The 21825-nt window shown below is 34.5% G+C and overlaps 1 protein-coding gene across 1 annotated transcript in view; it reads right to left on the bottom strand.

Moving 5' to 3' along the window:
* The window catches only part of LOC149802766 (exocyst complex component 7-like), an 85397-nt gene that overhangs the window by 54168 nt on the left and 9404 nt on the right, over nt 1–21825 (bottom strand). The window contains exons 3-7 of the mRNA XM_089952195.1: nt 16784–16868; nt 14237–14345; nt 11980–12097; nt 8052–8214; nt 3521–3593 (exon numbers count right to left, since the gene is read on the bottom strand). Of these exons, the coding sequence (XP_089808321.1) occupies nt 3521–3593; nt 8052–8214; nt 11980–12097; nt 14237–14345; nt 16784–16868 (548 nt within the window). The remainder of the gene's footprint in view (nt 1–3520; nt 3594–8051; nt 8215–11979; nt 12098–14236; nt 14346–16783; nt 16869–21825) is intronic.

Below are 21825 nucleotides of genomic sequence, written 5' to 3'. Positions count from 1 at the left end.
ATTTATTTATTAAAAAATTTGCGTTCTCCTCCAAATACATTACCTGATTACATTACATGAGGACACTATGTATGAGGAGGAAATACTGAGCATCCTATCTCTACCTGTGTCACCTGGGTGGAGCATGAAATTCTCCTAATGTTAGTTTAGCACCATGGGAAACCAAAGTTATATAAATGTGAGGAGATTCCTATGGAATTTAGCATTTAAGTGGTCTCACATTTAAAGTTTTACCCAGGTGAATCCAGTGAAAGTGGCCAATATTGCCTGGTTACAAGGTTGCGCTGTTATGAGTGGGATGTTGTTACTGTCTGTGCAGTTACCAATGGCCTGATGTGATTCAGTTCTCTCCTCTGTGAGGCCATGTCCCACAGATAAAAGCTGTCAAAAGTGGTCTGGACATGCCAATCAATGGACTCCACTATATCTTGAATTGACATTATGTTTGAATGCCAGGTTCATGAAAATTGCACATATTTCATAAGTCAAGATTTTCAGGAGGCATACCTGCTTCTGAGAGAGGTTAGTGTACACTAATTATATTACTCCTGTTAACTAAGTGAATAGTGCTTGAGGTTTTATGTCTTGCTTTCTGGACTTCACAGGCAGAAGAAGCCTGGTCCAGCCATTGCGGATATTTCCAATATGCTTCAGATAATATTTGAGGGTGCAAACAGGATCAAGGAGTTTTGTCTTTCTTGTTGAATTGATCAATCAAAGGAGGTGAATAGTTATTTTTTAGTTGCCTAGAGACAGTAAAAGGATAGCTAATCCAATGGGATGGAACTGCATGTAGTTTGGGTCCATGGAGGGGGCATGTAGCTCACTGACTCTGCATGCTGAGTCAAGCACTATCAAAAAGCAAGTATTACATGATAGCTGATTCATGGATGTGGATGACAGGGGCTCGAACCTGGATAAGTTAAGCCATGTTAACACCAAGAGGACATTCCATTTTGAGGATAACGCGAGTGAGCATGGTCTGGATATATCAAAATTGACAGCAAGTCAGAAAGGTCCTTGTTGTGTCCAATATCTTCTTGTTCATGATGTCAGAATGTATCTGAGATCATGAAATCCCTTTATAGTGATGGGTCTTACTTCTTGGTTTCAAAAAGAAATTGAAAGAACTTATCCAGTTAAGGAATGGAGGCAGAGGGTGGTGTGACATCACTGATGTGACACCAGTCAATAAAATCCCTCCATTTCTCTTTATATGCCTTCAGAGTTGAGGGTCTTCTACCAGTTGTGATCTTCTCCACAAATGAAGATCCAAACTCTATTTCATATCAGCACTGATTGAGGGAAGGCATAGGTTCATATTCCCTCCCAGCTGACTCATAAGGCATTGATGACACATGCTTCTGGATCTGGAAAAGGGGAGAAGTGGGCATCTTGTTCTTCCACCTTTTTGCAAACAGACCTATCATCTGGCAGCCCCATAGGGTGTAAACTCAAAAGAATGTGGAAGGTTGAAGAGAGTACTCTGTGTGCAGAAGTTGTCCTCTCCTTGATAATGAGTCAGTTAAAATATTGAGCTATCATGGTATGTGGCAGACCTGAATATTTATCTAGCATTGGACAAACCACTGAAGGTAATTCCATACCATGACACAAAAGTCCCGTGATTTTGTCTCTCCATGTTTGAGAAGGTATGTGACCACTACCAAGCTGACAGGCAGTGTGTGGCTCTCATACAACTTCTACTGCCTGCTTTATGAGTAAAAGAATGATCTCCTTTTGTATGGCTGAAGTGGTTGGTTGACAGTTGGAGCAGCATTTGGCAGATGATATATACAATGATGGTCAGATAGTACAGACAGACAGCCAGCAGTCCATCTATTGATGGCTCAAATTGTGGCTCATTTGGTCAAACTGACCAGCCATGCATCCATATGAGTCAAATAATGCACCCTTACATCCAGCAAAAACACATTGTCATGCATGAATGATGTGTTCATGTCATACTGGCTGAGATAGGTATGCCTCTGTACCCTTGGGCCCTATAAATGGGGTGATATTTGACTTAGGATTGTCACACTCTTGGATGGAGATAAAGGCTTATCCCTAATAAGATTGTGAAAATTTCCTGTTCCATCATCAACAATCTTAATGATAACAGCACCCAAGTTATACCAGTGAAAATATATGTTTGCCCTTCGAAGTTACATATTACGAAAATGAACAGGTCAATAATTTTAAAGAATATAAATTATATTAAAATAACCAGATTTTTAAAAAATGTATGCACTATATGAAACAATATTTTTACTTACTGTACCAATGAAAAGGAAGAAAATGATTACATTTCATTTATATGTTGTTGTTGCTGTAGGGTTTCACACCATTTTTGCAGTAATTGATAGGCTATATATGGCAGCCAGTAAAACTGGCAGAGACAAAACCCAGGAAAACCCTGGGAAGAATCACTGAAACATTGGAAGCTACTGGTAAGCTTTCTCACATACACAAATTGGCCAAGCTAGAAATTTAATGTATATAACTTTAACAATTAACTGGATTGTCTGGAAGATATCCTAGCACAAGAAGCTACAGTGAAAAACTGGTTTAAACATGATAGACTGGTAGTGACCTAGCAGGTAAAAAGGGGACTTTACCTGTAAGAGTTGTTAATCTATACTATGTAGACAGAAAGACATTCTCTGAGAGGCTGGATACGGAAATAGCCAAGAAAGTTATCCAGTGTAATGTAAAGTGATCAGATACTGTATTTGCAGTAGAAATGAAAGGTGTTTCATCGATAACTTTTCATATTTTACCTTTAGTGAGACACAGACTTTGTTTGCAGGACACATATTCCAAGAAACAACAGGTACAATTTTATAATTTTGCAAAAAAGGCATTTAATACAACACTCCCTCACTATAAGGCCCTCCATTATCACACTGTTCTTGCTGTAAAGCAAGATTGCTCAATGATCCCATTTCAATACGTTGTACCAAAATTAATGAATAATGTACTTCATTACAAGATAGCATACTCTATGGCTCCAACAGATGACTTTACATTGAGTAATGTATCAACAACTGAATAATTACCAAAAAACGTCACATCACTAACATAATCATGATAGAAGTGAAATCCATTGATATTTGGTGACATTTAATTGCAAAAGATTTTGCTGATTTTCTTTCTCACTTTTACATTTCTGATGAGAAATTCTCCTGTGAAAAATCTTCACAAACTGGGAGCAGAAAATTAGAAAACAAAGGTATTTCAGCTGGTCCATTATGGTATCATCATTTGTACTGCCTATTAAAGTCTTCTTATTTCTACTGTCTTATTTTATGCACCTAATCTTACCACAGACATTCACATACATCAGTTTGTTATATGCTTACAATATTGACCATGGGTGTACAATAAGTTAACAATGCTTACAACATACATAGATCAAAATTAATTTCATTTGGTTTGTCAAATCAGGTATCACCTAATCACAAGATAATGCCTATATGAGATGTCCTGTTGTCAAATCTAAAGGAAAAGAAATACATACCATAGCTGGTGAGTGTGGTGCAACACTGAGAGTTGTGCTGCCTCCACTTGCTGACTTCAAGTGCTCCTTCAACCTGAAAGTGACAAAAGATTGTTTTGGACTTAAAATCAAATTTCTTATTAACAAAGGAAAGCTGTGTCAGATTATAGAGCTTTCTTTTATAGTTTAAAAGGGTGGTCATACTTGTATCATATGATATACTGCCATCAGTGTTGATTGGTATCATCCAATGCTGAGTACTGTATATACTCACTTATAAAAGTGTCCAACTGCCAGTGCATTATCTGATGGCAGATCAGGATCTGTGTTGTTTGCAGTTGGACTTGACTTAATAAAGAGTATATAGGGTACTACAGAAACGTGTACTCTCAATATAATTTATCATAGAAACTTGTACTCTCAGTGTAATTTATCATAGAAACTTGTACTCTCAGTGTAATTTATCATAGAAACTTGTACTCTCAATGTAATTTATCTACAAAAGCATCCAAGTTCATAGTGTACTGTTGTAAAAGAAAATATTGATGAATCATGTGCCTTCCATTGTTTTTTATAACTTAGGCCTCTTCGTTGATAATTAGCAATTCAAGAATGATTGTTCTTTATGTTGTTGTTGTTGTTGTAGGATTTAATGCCATTTTTCAGCACACGATAGGCTATACATGGCGGCCAGTATTAATGGTGGAGGAAGAACCCGGAAAACCCGCGGAAAGAACCACCGACCCACGAGAAGCTACTGGCAAGCCTTCTCACATACCCACATTAGCCGAATCTGAGATTCGAACCCACACAGACAGAGGTGAGATGGCAGTGATTCATAACGGAGAGAGCTTTAGACCACTTGGCCACTCAGGGTCTCGACTGTTCTTTAACATACTTACCTAAAGTTCATAGTTTTAAATCATTTATGTAATTTTATAAAAAGAAACATTATTTAATTAAAGAGTATCCCCTCATGAATCATAGGTCCTAATTATTACATCATCAATTTCACTCACATATTCTTTCATTAACTAAATCTATTATGTTTTTATGAAAATATTACAACAGTATGCTCATAAATGAATATACGCTATCAATGAATTAAACAAAAAATAATTTTCAATCAATAAATAAAATTATATTCAGTATAAAACGAATGTCAAATTTGAAAATGAACTAACAGCTTGCTAGATATTAACTACTTCAGCTACTAATTGTTTTTACTTTATCTACAAATTTTTGCAACATACCAAAATTTTATCACACACACACACACACACACACTAATTTAAGTCTTTGTTCATCATGACCAATCTTTAAAGTATAATTTGACATTTTCAATATAAAAAATGCCTTTCACTGCACAGCTCAAAGAAATTATTTATTTTATTTAAAAAGAGTCCCTTGAAGGGACTTGTGCTCTAATGTCTAAAAGAAAATGCCCAGGAATCTAACAGAGACCATTTCTTATTTAAATGCTGAGTGCTGAAACCATGTACGATATTCCTGAGTGATAACAAGAATTTCAAATTGGCCACTATGGTGACTATACTGAATGTCAGATCAGCATCATTTTCATTTAGGACCAATGAGATATCACTAGAAATCTTTTGGCAAAATGCTTATGTCAATCTGACCATCAATTAACAATAAATAGTTATAAAATTTTCAAGACGGCATTGTGGCAGCCATGCTAGTACCAAAAATTCACACCAATTTCATTGAAGACTAACTAGATATCTTAAGTGAAAACCCCCTACTGATATGACTTTCCATTTATGACAGCCACATTTTTTTTAAGTCAGATTGGCACCATTTTCATTTAGGACCAACTAGACACTAAAGAAAGTCTTCTGGCAAAAAGCAAATGATGATATGACTTTCCATTTAGGAGAAGCAGCAATAACAAACTTTTCAAAATGACTGCCTGGGTACACTTACTGGCTGTTAGATTGTTTGGCTTTTGTTGGTTATAACAGTACTTTTAACATATTACTGACTATATGAGGAAATGAATGCTAAGTGTCAAAAGTTGTGGAACGATAGCCTTTAATCATGATGCAAGTCAACATTTACTTAAAGAATCAAGAAAGGAGGTTTGTTATCTGTTTTATCAGAATTTTTAATTGAACTGATATGTTTCCATTCAAACCAATGAGAAAAAAGTTTCCACTTCCCTTCATATGCTTTATTCTTTATATTTTATCCTGTACTTTATGTTTATAATTATCTTCAAGGGTATATATTCCTGAGATCATTTGGAAAGGTATATATTCCAGGGGTCATTTGGAAGGGTATATCTTCCTAGGGTCATTTGGAAGGGTATATCTTCCTTGGGTCATTTGGAAGGGTATATCTTCCTAGGGTCATTTGGAAGGGTATAGCTTCCTGGGATCATTTGGAATGGTATATATTCCTAGGGTCATTTGGAAGAGTATATATTCCTGGAGTCATCTGGAAGGGTATTCTTCCTAGGGTCATCTGGAAGGGTATATATTCCTAGGGTCATTTGGAAGGGTATATCTTCCTAGGGTCATTTGGAAGGGTATATCTTCCTGGGGTCATTTGGAAAGGTATATATTCCTAGAGTCATTTGGAAGGTTATATATTCCTGGAGTCATTTGGAAGGGTATATTTTCCTAGGGTCATCTGGAATGGTATATATTCCTGGGGTCATCTGGAAGGGTATACATTACTGGGGTCATCTGGAAGGGTACATATTCCTGGGGTCATCTGGAAGGGTATATATTTCAGGGGTCATTTGGAAGGGTATATATTCCTGGGATCATTTGAAAGGGTATATATTCCTGGGGTCATCTGGAAGGATATATATTTCAGGGGTCATTTGGAAGGGTATATATTCCTGGGATCATTTGAAAGGGTATATATTCCTGGGGTCATCTGGAAAGATATATATTTCAGGGGTCATTTGGAAGGGTATATATTCCTGGGATTATTTGAAAGGGTATATATTCCTGGGGTCAATTGGAAGGGTATATATTCCAGGGGGCATTTGGTAGGGTATATATTCCAGGGGGCATTTGGAAGGGTATATCTTCCTCAGCTTTTGTACAATTCTACAATTTTTCCTTTTTATGAATTTTACTTTCAGTCTGTACAAAATAGCCACTATTGTGCTGAAGTGCCATTCAACAATACAATACACATTCATACATTATATGCTTTTAAAGTAGTGGGTCTTCTTGTCAGCAGGATTCTGTTTACAATCTGCTCTAAAATCTGTCTTCTTCTTAAGGCTTATTTACTATGAGCGAGGTGTGTACATTCAACAATTTCAGATTTTCCAGAAACACCTGCATTCAAAGTTGCCTGAAAAGGTGTGAGAAGATCATGCTCTTCCTGGAAATTTCCACTACTAAGTTCATTAGATCATTTATCCATGATTTTCCCGACCTAATGGTAGAAAACATGAGGAGGTGGCATTCTGATTCCCTTGCTTTCTGCAAGACCTTGAGGATCAGAGAGGTAGGAGAGAAAGTATACAAAAGTGGGAAGCTGTGTTGAGATGAGATTTTATCTGTGTAATTTACAGGTGTCAACACAATGGGTTGAAATAACTATTTGAGGTGGGCAAAAAAATGTTATTACTTTCACTGGTAAAAATCAGCTTGAGAGGACTGGATTTGCTAATTAGTACTTATACTTTTAATGTATTATCATCAGGTAATGTATCTATAAAAAATATGAAAGTATTAATGGTGTCACCTATCTTTAAACAGCATTTCTTGCATCAGATGTACATTCCTGTACTCAGTACCTTAATAACAGTTGCATGTTGTGAAATGTAGTGTCACAGAAGGTAAAAATGGAAAATCTTTCCATTGGTAAAGACTATATTTTGCAGCCACAATGTCCAACTTATGCAGGGACCATTTTATTTAAAGGTTCCTCTATATTAAACAAACTGTTGTCCAAACATGCCTTATAACTCAAAAGAGTTTATTGAAATTGCAAAAACCATTCCATTGACAAGTAAACTCCCAGAGAGGGTGGAACACCAGTGGATTAATTTTCTATTGGGGCCAAAAAAATATAAATTTTGGAATTTTACCACATAATCACATACAAGTATGCAAAATTAGAATTTTACCTCATAACAATATCCAAGTATGCAAAATAAAGAATTTTACCTCAAAATAATATCCAAGTATGTAAACTTAGAATTTTTACCATATAACATACATGTAAAATTATAATTGTATCACACAACAACATATAAATATGCAAAATTAGAATTTCTGCCACATAATGGCATACATGTAAGTAAATTTAGAATTTTACCACAAAACAACATACAAGTATGAAAAATTGGAATTCTACTACTCAATAACATACAATCACGTAATACTGGAATTGAACAACATAACATAAAATCATGTAAAATTGGAATTTTGCTACATAACAACATACAATCTTGTAAAATTGAATTTTACTACATAATAACAAGCATGAAAATTCTGACTGAAATACGTACATCAGGTCAATAAATGCAAAAAATTAATCACTTCTAACACATACAGAAACCTACCCTTTTAATGAACTGGTCAGTATCATAGATCTAGAAGAAACATATTCTTTGGTGAAAGGTGGCTCAACGGTATTAGCAGCAAGCCAGCGGGCAATTTCACCCAAGTCTTCAACCACCTTGGCTGGCAAATGTTCTAAAGGCACTTCACTCTCATCTGGGAGTTCTGTAAAGAATAACAGTATTATTTAAAGGTCATCAAAAATTTTATGAGAAATAAATCTGTTTATCTCCTTTATTTTTTTAGTAATTCAGAAATAATGACTTCAAAAAGGTCTATATTTCAGTATAAATAATAATAATACTCCATTATGTAAGCAAAATTGCAACAATGAAAACTAGTGAATAACATACAGAATTTATCCAGTTTTTATAGTCATTTACCAATAAGCAATAAGGGTAATTATTGTATACTCATTTTTTTCTCCATTGACTTTATACTATCAGAATCGTGCAGTATATCTACACTGCACTGCTTCATACTGCATGTGTCTAAAAATAGTGTCATGTGCTAGGATCTATTTTTTTGGCAAATAAGCAGTGTGCTCTATGATCATAAACTAAGCAACAGAAAAGAGCGAAAACCAAGAAGTTTTGTAAAATTCAACAAATAGTTTATTTCTCTAGAATACAAAGTGAAAATTTAAAACAAGAAGTTAAAGTAATGTGAATTAAATCTCAAATAGTCCTAAAAGTTATATCACAAGCAAAACAGAATAGAGTTCCAAATGAATCCAGTGGTGTTCATAATAAATTTCAATGCTGAATGTGATGATGTGCTTGCAGTCTCAAATATGCTAATGTGCCTGTGCCAACAGTTTTTGATGTATCACAATTATATAATCCAAAATGTCCTTCAATGAATTAAATATAATTCCAAATTAATGATTTAGTCCAAGAAGTATCACTGAGCACTTTGTAATTCCAATGAATAATTTAGATAAATCCATCCATGCTAGAAACTGAACAATAAAACTGATTCCACTTTAGATTAGTAATGTAGGAATGAGTAATTCTGAAGTAAACAACATTAATATAAAAATCTAAGACACAGTAATGGAGGCAGGACATAGATCAAATTTATTTCTAAAATATTTTAAGTTGTCAACAACATCAGGAATTTGCAAGTGTAAAACCAATGTCCTAAGCTCAGATACAAGTAAACATGTTTACCTTTACTAAAATTATCTGAATAATTAATCTATAATCAAAAAGAAATATTTGCTGTGCATTATGTTGTTTACAAAAAAAATGTCACTAATAATGTAGACCATTAATCTGATTTTAGACAAAGATCAACTACAAAATATATATATACACACATAATCATCAAGAAAAGCCAAAAATTAATACAAATTAAATATACATAACAAATTTATACCCAAGTATCTGATGCTGAACTTTTTAGTTATTAGATTTGTCTGTGGATGAACTAAGCAAACTGTTTGAATCACTTGAAAGTGGAGATGATACAGCTGACAATGTGGATGAGTTTACTGAATAAAAAAAAAAGAAACCTTTAACCAAGAAAACACTGAATGTAATACCAGCATTGTCCAGTGATGGTTAATCACAAAAAACAAGAGACAGGCAATACAGTAAAACCTGTCATGAATGACCTCTGCTATGAGCAACCACCTGTCATTTCCAACTACAATCGTAATGCACGGATTGATTTTACTATATAAATGCTCTGTTATGAACGACCACCTGCTGAACGTGACCAGCGACCACGATTACTTGGCAAAATATACATTTTGACACTGCTATGAACGACCGCATCGCCAAAAGAACAAAACAGATTGACACCACTGACCTTAACTTAATCCTTTGTAAACACTAGAGCTCGGGATAAATGTAGTATGCAAACAAAGTGCACATTAAATAACACTATAGTTTAACAACCATATATCAAGATAAACACCTCTAACCATCATTTAATCCTTTGTAACAAAGACTGCATAAATAGTAAAGATTGCTCTAATAAAGTATTTAAAAAGAATTTGTCTTGCCACAGTACCAGTTTTGTGAAATTTACAACTCCAGCATACGGTGTCATTTGTAAACTACAGTAAACCAGAAAGTACATGTCACTAACTGCCACTGTAGTGCCGAAGTCATGTGAATAGCCAGTAAGACAGTAAGAGTAACATCAAAGGGAGTAATGATGGATATATGCAGTCAATTTAGAGGTTTGTATTTTTTCTTTATCTTTATAAAAACTCACAAAACGCTGGTAGTCCTTATGTCCCAGTGAGAAATCGTTTGAAAGGGCTTCAGTGTAGGTTTGAGTACATCATTTGTTGTTCCAGTTAATCCATATTGCCTGGAGGGTGAATGAGCTCATTGTCTTTAATACTATTAAGTGAGAATCATTTCCGGATTTTTTTAAAATTATTTTTTATTTCTTTTGTTAGTGTTTCACCAAGCCACCATCTGTTTACCTGTGTGCAGATGGTCACAATTTTTGTTTATCGAGCTATAATGCTGTTGATTTAAACTTCGTCTCAGAATAAATGTATTTATTCTTGATGAGTTAATTATGTCTTTTGGTTTCATTCATTGGTACATAATATATATTTATTCCACATTTCCCCAAAACCTGATCAAAACTGATAGTCTTTATAACGTCAACACTAATAACAATGGCAGAACCTTAGCTGAAAACAAGAAAAATTTTAACACTGGAAGAAAGGATTAATGTCACTGAAAGAAATGAAAAAGGGGAGACCGCTCGCAAAATAGCAGTCAGCTTAAGCGTCGGTAAAACGCAAGTTCAAAATGTAATCAAAGACAAGGAGTCCATTAGAAACGAATGGCAGAAAGGTGCACAAGCACAGAGGAAATATGCCACGGCATGATGGACAGTTTACGGAGACCAAACAGCTGAGTAAAACATGTCAACAAAGAAGCATAATGGATTTCTTAAAAAACAAGTGAATAAGTGTATAGAATAAGATATATACATCAAATCTGTTCATTTTTTGTACATATTAATGTGATGTTGAAATATAAATTTTATTCTCGTTGTTTGATAGATGTATATCTTTATTATATAAAGATATTTTGAGAGGAATGCATGCAATATTTAACAAGATTTATGAATAAAGGATATGATACATGTACAGTGAGTATGGGTATTATTTATTTTTCAACAATACTAACTATTGACCCTGAAAACCAGTCCATTTTCACTCACCTCTTATGAGAGACCACCTGTCTTGAGAGACCGCTTTTGATTGGCAGAAGGGGCGGTCTCTCATAACAGGTTTTACTGTATTGAAAATATCACTTAAACAATTATTTCGCAGAACTGTTCATAATGATCACAAATGGAATATCAGCTTATTAAACTCTGAGCATTTAACAATCCCTGTAAATGGGGAGACCAGCCTTTCACTAAGACAAGCTGATGATTTTCTAAAATAAGTCAAAAAGATGCAGCAAATGTCTTGTTTAACTTGAGAGGACTTGATTTGCAGGGTAGTAAATGTACTAATAATAAAATCAAGTAGCATATATGAAAGAATAAATAATTCCACAAAAATTAGTATCAAATATAAGATAGAGATTTCAGAGTAAAGTGGTATTATTTTTGATTTGTCAATATTATATCCAAATAAATAGATGCAGTTATCTGTCTTTTTATCTCCAAATCTATAATTCTGTACCAGTCTTCTTGTATTCTTACCTTCATCTATAATTCGGTACCAGTCTTCTTGTATTCTTATCTTCAGCTATAATTATGTACCAGTCTTCATGTATTCTTACCTTCATCTATAGTTCAGTACCAGTCTTCTTGTATTCTTACTTTCATCTATAATTCTGTACCAGTCTTCTTGTATTCTGACCTTCATCTATAACTTGGTACCAGTCTTCTTGTATTCTTACCTTCATCTATAATTCGGTACCAGTCTTCTTGTATTCTTACCTTCATCGGGTGCAAGCATATCCAGGATAATTACAGGAGGCACAGGACGTCCATGGCGCAGAAGAAGTGTCTGAAAATACCCATTTAATAGCTGCATCCCTTTATCAAATAGCTGTGCCTGGAAAATAAACATTTGTGTATTCAACAGGATGCTCCTGGAGTCTTAAACTTGAAAACAATTAAAATCTGCAACAAAGGGAGCAACATCCTGCTACTACTAATGCACAACAGGTTTGCACGGCATTTGTAAATTATCTATAATTAAGAAATACTAAGTTGTTATGATTCTGACAGGATTTTGACATGCAAATCAGTGCATAAAACTAAGCAAAACATTTTAAATGACAATGAAAATAGGTGTCAGATGTAAGGTAAATATATCCATCATTTAAACAAGGTTGCAAATATAACAATCATTTAAACAATGATGGAAAACAAAAGAGCAAGAATTTTACAAAAATTATTGACTATTACGCATACTGTGTGCAAATGAATAATTTTAGATGCATTAATTTTGGCTGTCCACTTGAAATGGGATCAATATAAAAATAATGTCTATATGTCAAGAAAGCAGGTGCCTCAAATGAAGGAGAAAACTGCTGTCTTTTCAGTGATCACCTTTCTTTATTAAAAGTGGTCCTACATAAGAAATAATGACATGTGAGAGAGACAGATAGACAAGCAGACAGACACAGAGAAAATCAGTGCTTATCAAACCAATTCAAAATAGTTTCAGTAGTTTTAAAGAAGTTTATCTATTGATGGCAGATTGATTGACATCATCTGTATAAATTTAAAGCCCTCAAGCCAGAACCCTGTTTGTTAAAACTTTTAGTCAAATTCTGTTGAGTAATTTTTGAGTTCTTTAAAGATTTTTTTTGTAATGGCTGCTATATTTGAAAGTGGATCAGCATCATTTGAACAAATTTAAGAGAATTTGATTCCACAATGAATTCTTCATAATGCTTTTATTTTTGAGATGAAGTATTTAAAGACTTTTCCATTTTTCATAAAGCTGTCCATATCTGATGGAAGACTGGCTTCACTTTAACAAAGCTGAAAGAATTTCATGCCAGGTTTTCTTTCAAATCAGGTCAAATCATCCAGGTGGTGATTGGCTTCATTTTAACAAAGCTAAAGAGCTTCATGCCAGGTTTTCTTTCAAATCTGGTCAAATCATCCAGTTGGTTTTAGAGAGGAAATTCTAAGTATCAAATGAGCTGTGACTCAACAACAAACAACTGATATTGAACTGTGCATGTTCAACAAAGATCTATGCTATATATAAGCTGACTTGGTCTTATGGTTTGATGAGCATAAGGTAATTATGCACTATGCAGAGTGGATGAAGGACCATACTATAAGCTGATTTGGTCTTATGGTCTGATGAGCTTAAAGTGATGATGCACTATGCAGAGTGGATGAAGGACCATACTATAAGCTGACTTGGTCTTATGGTTTGATGAACATAAGGTAATGATGCACTATGCAGAGTGGATGAAGGACCATACTATAAGATGACTTGGTCTTACGGTCTGATGAGCTAAAGTGATGATACACTATGCAGAATGGATGAAGGACCATACTATAAGCTGACTTGGTGTTACGATCTGATGAACTAAAACTCACCTGCCTGCATATTGTACATGCAACATGCATGAATGATTATCTTTGAATTGGGACCACATTAACAATACTCTCTAACTTGAGTATTCACTTGAATACAAAACTACTTAGATTAAACTAATTAGTATATAAATCATTTAGCAAGCTAGAACTACAAAAACTCCCATAAATTCACTATTTTACCCAGGATACCAGATTGTGGGGAGATGTTGTGGTTCCTACAAACCAGAAATTTACAGACCTAACAAACAATGATCCTACAAAAGGATCCTTTTCAAAATCCACAAAATGTAGAACAGTATACTGACAAACACTGCATTATTTGCAAACCTCAAAAATTTATAACATTGAAGAAAAAAAATAGATTTACAGTACACATACTTATACTTCTTTATTCAAATCTTTGAAAACTTAATATTGTATATTCACACTTATAAGTTCAGTTCAACTGAAAAATGCACAGACCCAGACATGCCATCACAATGTGCTATCCAATCTGAGTCTACACAGTTTGTTAGGAATGATAAGCAGAACAATCCCTGATCTGCTGTGTCTATGCAGTTGGACTTGACTTATAAAAATATAGTTTATCTTGTATTGTGATTAATCTGTTTGTATGCATGTTACTAACCAGTTCCCCAAACTCAAAGCTATTCTGAGAGGTCTTCTTGAAATAGTTGAGAGCACTCAACAGTTTATCCATTTGTGCTATATATCTATCCAAACCAACACTCTCGGGCCTGCAAAAATGAAAATAAAGAAGATAAATTAGTCAATGAATAAATTATTTCACACATCAAAAACAAACTGAAAAGTGCCTAACTAAAAACAAAGCTAAAGAAGTTTCTGGTTGTTGTTGTTGTTGTTGTAGGGTTTAATGCCATTTTTCAGCACAAGATAGGCTATACATGGCGGCCAGTATAAATGGTAGAGGAAGAACCCAGGAAAACCCCAGAAAGAACAACCAACCCACAAGAAGCTATTAGCAAGCTTTCTCACATACCCACATTGGCTGAACCCAAGATTTGAACTCATGCAGACAGTGGTGAGATGGCAGTTATCCGTAATAGTGAACACTTTTAACCACTTGGCCATTAGCCCCCACCCCCAAACTGGTAAAAGAAAATGTATAAAGCAAAATAAAACCTGTGCCATCAAACCAGAATTTTGTTGGAGAAAAGAAAGATTTTTTCCTGCAGTTTTAAGAAAACCTTCATGCTGGAAAAGTATAAAATCTCAGGTGTGGATTGGTTTGGTGTTTTACAACACAGCAACACAAGTACAATGTAGCTTATTTAGTAATGAGTCTACTGGAGTCAAGTGTCTTGCCCAAGGATGTGCATCAATTTGCCTGTTGAATCCATCATGCTAACCAATGAGTTGTCATGGTTCAAATCACATCATATTACATGCAAATGAGTGCACTGGTCTATTCTACATACCTAGCTCTCTGGGAGAGGAAATTTCAGGATCCATCCAGCATTTTCTTATACATGTACACTGAATATAAAAGTTTAAATTCATGTATTGTTTTAGTGCCATGAATCAGCTATAACATCATGATGTTTTAATTGATTCTGGGACAAAAAAAGCAAATTCAATGAAAGCTTTGTCCCCAACTTGCTGTGGTGCATTCACCCATGTGGCAGATTTTAATGGTTACACGGTGGACAAAAGCAACCAAGTTTCACATCTCTATCTGAATGAGTATTACAGAAAAAAAAAAGAAATTGATCAGTGAACTTGATCCTGAAGACAAAATATTGACAGTAATATATGAGGACATCAAAAAGAGAAACAGAAGTGTAACATGGCAGCACTGGCAAACAAACTTGATCTCAAAGACAGGATCCTCAACATGAAACGCATCACACCTGCTAATGAATCTCAACTTTATCAAAGGACTCTTTAAAAAAAAAAAAACAGAAAACTGAAAATACTATGACCATGACCTTGAATATATGACCCCACTGTGATACACAAGAAATTTTCTGTTGAGTATATATAAGTAAACAGTTTCATCCTCAAACTTGAAATGCTCTAAAACTGTAGAGCAGGAAGACAAGTGTGATGGAAAGTACTGACCTGTGACCTTAAACATAAACAAAGTTTATTACTCAACACATCATAAAGATGTGAACCAAGATTCTTCCCTTAATCTCCAAACTGCTCTAAAGTTACAGACTGGAAAGGAAAGTGTGATCACAAACTGAAAATATTAAGTAATGACATTGACCTTCAAGATATGATCCCTAACATGGCAAACAACACTCCTTCAAATGATGATGCATAAGTAAAGCACATTTTATCCCTTAATATCAAACAGCTCTAAATGTTATACAGCTAAATGGAATAAAATATTGAGCCATTACCTTGACCTTGAAAATAGGAATTCCAATTTTTTTGTATGTAACAGACTTCCTAATGACAATTTATAAGTATCTTAATCTCAGATGGCTTGAAAATTATAGAACAGAAAATAAAGTGTAATGGATGAATGGAGGAGTTGTGAATAATTTATAGAAATGCAGACACTATGTCCCCTGCTATTCACAAAAAGGCAAGGGAAAACTAGACTTGTGTTCACAGAATCTTCATTCCCAGCCATACTGGAATTTAAAGAGTTGTACCAATCAATACATCCACAAATGAAGTTGCATGACCCTCCAGCTACAGTGCACATAAAAGTGACTTACATGCAAAACTTAACCAGAACCAACGTAGATTTTTTAGTTCTGTTGGCTGTAACAGCACCTTAGCACATTACTGACTATATCATGCTAAGGAAATTAAAACTAAGTGCCTTTTCCAAAGACACAGTCAAGCAGATATGCATGTTTTAAACCTATGACCTCTGGATTATGTATTCAATGTAACAACTGAGCTACTATGGTTACCCAAGGTCAATACAAAATATAGGTCTCAGTCACAAGCTTTTGTTAGGAGTATTGCAATCACTAGGTCACACCAACACATGAATCAGCACGACTCTGCTGTTCACAGTACATTTAAAACTGATGAAAAGTTTAATAAATAATTTTCTTCTTTACAAATTTTTATATAAAAATTCACCACAATGTTGGTGAATTTCATAGTATGGTTAAACAAATTATATCTGATTGAAAAACATAATTTAAACTCTTACAAGCCTTAAATTGTAAATTAATAAATATTTTACCCCTCCTTAATCAGCATTCCAATCTCCTGTGAAACATGGTAGTATCCAAGAACGTTTTCAAGGGTAATCATTGCTTTCTCAAGATCTGATAATGAGTTAAGAAATATTGAAAAAAATTATACAAATGTTCACAGCATTTTTGTCCTACAACTACTATAAATTTAATGCAAATATCACTATTAAGCTAAGCTTTAAAAAATAGCCATTAGGAAATGGCTGATCCCCACTCCCAGACCAACTGTAACTATCACAAACAAAAAATTAACACAATTCTGCAATTTTACATCCTGTGACCTAGATCTTTGATAGATTGATTGCAAAGTAAAAAAGATGGCTTTTCTCAACAGTGAAGTCAATAGATCTGCTGATTTCAAGTAGAAAGGCAGCTGGTTTTCCTGAAATGTAATGCAACTACGAAATCAAAACAAAACTGGGTCAGTGAAACATAAAGTACACTTATACGGAACCCAAAATGAATATTTTAATTCCTGTGACATTGACTATTGTCCGCTGTGTTCAAGAATAAAAATGAAGATACTTCTGCCCAAATATAGACTGATCAAGCATGAACCAAAGGAATGACAACACTGGCTACAGTCACCTTGACCTTTCACTTCTTAGCCTAATAGGAAAATTACCCTTGTCCATGTGTATTCCACCAATAAAGTTTAATGAAAATTTAGTAAAGGAAACTTTACTTATCCAACAGTTTGGAGAATCACATTTTCAGCTCCATTAACATTGAACATGGACCTATTTAATGTGCATGTCTGATTTAAATTTTCAATGTAGCTTTAACAATTTTGGTCATATCACTACAACATCTGCAGTGTGGCAGTTTATAATAATAATAATAATAATAATAATAATAATAATAATAATGACCTTATTTAAAGAGGGTAACACAATTAGCTAAAAACTAATCTACCTTGAGGCCCTCATACAAAGGAATTCATTTATTTAAGCTGCATCTCTGAAGCCACTGGATATATTGGGTTTGGAAGAAGGAAATAGAGTGGGCATTTCTAATCTCAACTGGAATACTATTCCAGAGCAGAGTTCCAGAGTATTGGAAACTTTTTTTTAAATAACTCCTTATTTGGTTTGGGAATTTTATACTGTTTGATAGACATGGATCGCAGGTGGGGAGTATTACCAGGTAGCCTATACTGGAATAGTGATTGTAAATATTCAGGAGCACTATTCTGAGATATCCTGTACATTAATTTGGCTTTTCTCAAACAGATTTGGTCTTTAATAGGTAATATTTTTAACCTACCAGCTAAACTTTCCTTGCTTTCTTTCTGGATTGATATTATCACAAACGCTCTTTTTTGAAGATGTGCCAGCTTTGCTATGTTTTTATCATTTGAATTACCCCATACTGTACTACAGTAGTCCAAATAGGGTTGTATGTAACTGTTATAAAATAGTTTTCTGTGCCTTTCAGGGAGAAAATGTCTTATCCTACTGAGAAGCCATAAACTTGAATCGACTTTTTTACTGGTATGTTTGATATGTTCAGTCCATGATAGGTTATTATCTACCAGAACTCCAAGTAGCCTATCATGACAGACTATTTGCAGATTTGTATCCTTCCATGTCAGACACAGTTTATCACTATCAAGATTTGTCCTTCTTTGCCGTGTTGAGATAAGTAATAATTTAGTTTTACCAGTATTTACCACCATGCCATTACATGTGCACCAGTTTTCCAGTTTGTTTAGTGCATTCTGTAAAGAAATTTCAAGCTCATGCTTTGTGTTTTGGATGTCTGACAATGTTGTGTCATCTGCATAGAGATCTGTAGATGATATTGAGTCTCTTAGTAAAAGTGGTAGGTCATTAATAAATAAAATGAATAGTAGTGGACCTAGAATTGAGCCTTGTGGTACTCCATATCTAACTGTTTCAGGTTCAGACAGAACATTATTTATGTAAACATGTTGTGTTCTCTCATTTAAGTACGAAGTAAACCATCTAATTGTTCTTTCATCACACTGGTAGATTTTCAGTTTCTTCAAAAGGATTTCATGATCCACCATGTCAAAAGCTTTCCTGAAATCTACAAATACAGTTCCTATTATTCTACCTTGGTCAAGTGCTTGAAGCCATTTATCAGTTAGGGAAATCAAGGCAGTCTCACAGGAATGGTTCTTTCTAAAGCCTGATTGATTAGGGTGTAACAGCAAGTGTTTGGTTAAATATGACATGAATGAGTCATGGACATGTTTTTCAATCAATTTTGACAAGTTTGGTAGTATTGAAATTGGTCGGTAGTTATCAGCATCATCCTTAGAACCAGATTTGTGAATAGGAGTTACTTTTGCAGTTTTCCATATTTTGGGGACAGATGAGGTTGCAATACTTAAATTAATTATGAATGTTATGCTATCTACAATAGCAATGGCAGAAGATTTAATGAGTCGTGGACCAATCTGATCAAGTACTGTAGCTTTCTTGGTATCAAGTTCACTGAGACATTTTTTAACAAAGTTTTTTGACACTGGTGGGATAGAGAAACATACCTCCTTTGAGATTTTACTGCTGCAGAACTTTTTCAGTTCATTAAAGTTGTTTTCTGTCACTGGCTCTTTTAACTTTGTGGTAATGTTGATGAAAAAATCATTGAAAACATTTGCAATGTCAGTTTCATCAGTGACTATGGTGTCATTTACCAGAAGTGAGTGAATTTTATTTGTCTGTTTTTTGTGCGTTCCTCCAGTGAGTTCATTGAAGACTTTCCAAATGGAGTTTGTGTTGCTCTTTTTGTTTTCAAGCAATGATTGATAATATGTTTTTTTAGCTTTTTTGATCATACTTGTTATTTTATTTCTCCATACTTTATATTGTGCATGGTTTTCCATAGCCTTGAATTTGTCTCGTGTTTTCATAGCATCTAGGATTTCAGTAGTAAGCCAATTAGGTTGAATATCAGTCTTTACTCGATGTTCTTTCAGTGGTGCATGCTTAGATACTACATCCATAAATAAGTCAGTCCACACCCTCATGGCTTCATCTATGTCATCCAAATTTTGGATCATACTCCTTGGAACTTTATATAGGTCATTGAGAAATTGTTCTTCATTAAAAGTTTTGAACGATCTGTAAGTGATCATTTTATGTGTATTTTTCTTATTTTTCTTGCATTTAACCTTTCTTGTCAAAAAAGTAGGATAGTGGTCACTAAGACCAACATTCGGTACATTAACACAAGCCACATTGTCTGGTAGGTTAGTATAAATGTGATCAATAAGAGTGCTTGATTTTTCTGTTACCCTTGTAGGCTCATTTACCAGCTGGTCTAGGCCTAATGATTCAATAAATTCCATCCAGTTGCTCCTTATTTGAGTACTGAGAAGGTCCTTATTTATATCTCCGAGTATATATGTTTCTTTCTCCTGTTTCAACAAACAATGGTTCAGCCTGCAATGTTAAGTGTAATTAATACTCCTGGACCATAAAATTGAAGCCAAGCTTTTTGAAGTGTAAAGTCTAATGTGACTATTTTTTCCATGAAAATATAACTTCTGTTTTTGTCTTCTCACCAAATTATATGATTTTGACTGTTTTTTATCACTAAACAGAAAATAACAGCATAAGTGCCAAAGTAATGACACCCGTTCATGCTCACTGAGTGCAATAAGCTTGCCTGGAGTTTTGGACACTTTATATCCAATGAACAGCAAAACCATAGGGATATTAACTTGTTCTATATATCTGAATGCTATTGCTGTGGTGGCCTAGTCATTACAGCATATGCCTTGAATGCAAGAGGTCATAGCAGAGATCTCGGAAAAGCTTAATTAAGCATATTTGGACACCAATTTCTGATATGGGACACAGAAAATCACTGAGGCAGGAGTCCTCCATACGCATGTAATAGGTGTGTGGCAAAATTCAAAGACTTGCCAGTCCTGCTTCAGCCACCTGCTTTGTGGGAAAATGTGTTGATCAATTAGCTGTGCTGATAATTACAATGACAATTCAGTGACTGAAAGACCCCTTGATATACATACATGTTGCCATTATAAGAGTACATCAAAAAGAACATGATGCAATAGCTGGGCAGCAAGTTCAAAGGCTTTGACTGGTGGCCAGATGCGAAAATGTACTGATACTTACAGTGATTGAACTCAGAGTCAGAAAGACCCAGAGATGTACATGTGGTCATTTATAAAAGTACATCAAATAAACAACTTTAGCTTTCGTTATTGCGTTCATTTCCAAATGTATCGGAATAAGTAGTGCACAAGAATCAAGACATGTTGAGACTTAGAAAAAATGCCATTCATAAATTTGGATATTAAAGTATTTTGGGGTTAAATGGCAAACTTACGAAGATTGTAACGAGATTCAGAAGAGTGCTAAAGCTGCTAGAATTGATAGTTCGGATAGGACAGTAGCTAAGTGTAAGAAAATGTGTGATGCCTAGCTTAGTGTTTGGAATAAGTCCTTACTTGGATTGACAAAATTCAGTATCACTCTGTTGGACAAACAAGAGCTATTTAAGAGGTACATTGATGACCATACTTTTTTAAAAATGCAGCTCGCCTTAGCCCGGTTAGTTCTAGTGTTGTAGCGAAATGTATTCATCAATACATCTGTAGCTAGGCCTAGTTTTGATATCAATTATGTTGACAAACAAACTCTTGCCCATTCACAAGCATATGTTTTGATAGCTGACTGACCATTAACCCTTTTCTGAGTAAGGTAGCAACTATCAATTTCCTGCATGATATCCTTTGATGATAAAACATACAAACATTGTTTTAAGATCAGAATTGGTGATCTGGATACATATTAACTGCCTCTTGTACACTATTTCATCATAAAAATAGTTTGAAACTCTAAGTGAACCAGTAGGCCTAACAGGAAATAATGGTGGACTTCGCTAAGCCTGGGATGTACCAGTTTTTTAGATTGTCTGTTTTCATAAATCATTGGGCAAATATTTTCAGAAAAATATACAGATCATTGAAAGCAAAGCCAAGGTATTATTTTATTAAAGATTTAACTTTAAAATGCAAATTATGTAGGTC

The sequence above is a fragment of the Sinohyriopsis cumingii genome, chromosome 3 (genome assembly GCF_028554795.1).
Source record: "Sinohyriopsis cumingii isolate HCF-2022 chromosome 3, ASM2855479v2, whole genome shotgun sequence".
Taxonomy (NCBI): domain Eukaryota; kingdom Metazoa; phylum Mollusca; class Bivalvia; order Unionida; family Unionidae; genus Sinohyriopsis; species Sinohyriopsis cumingii.
The sequence above is the reverse complement of the archived record's forward strand: the minus strand, read 5'-3'. Positions and strand labels throughout refer to the sequence as shown.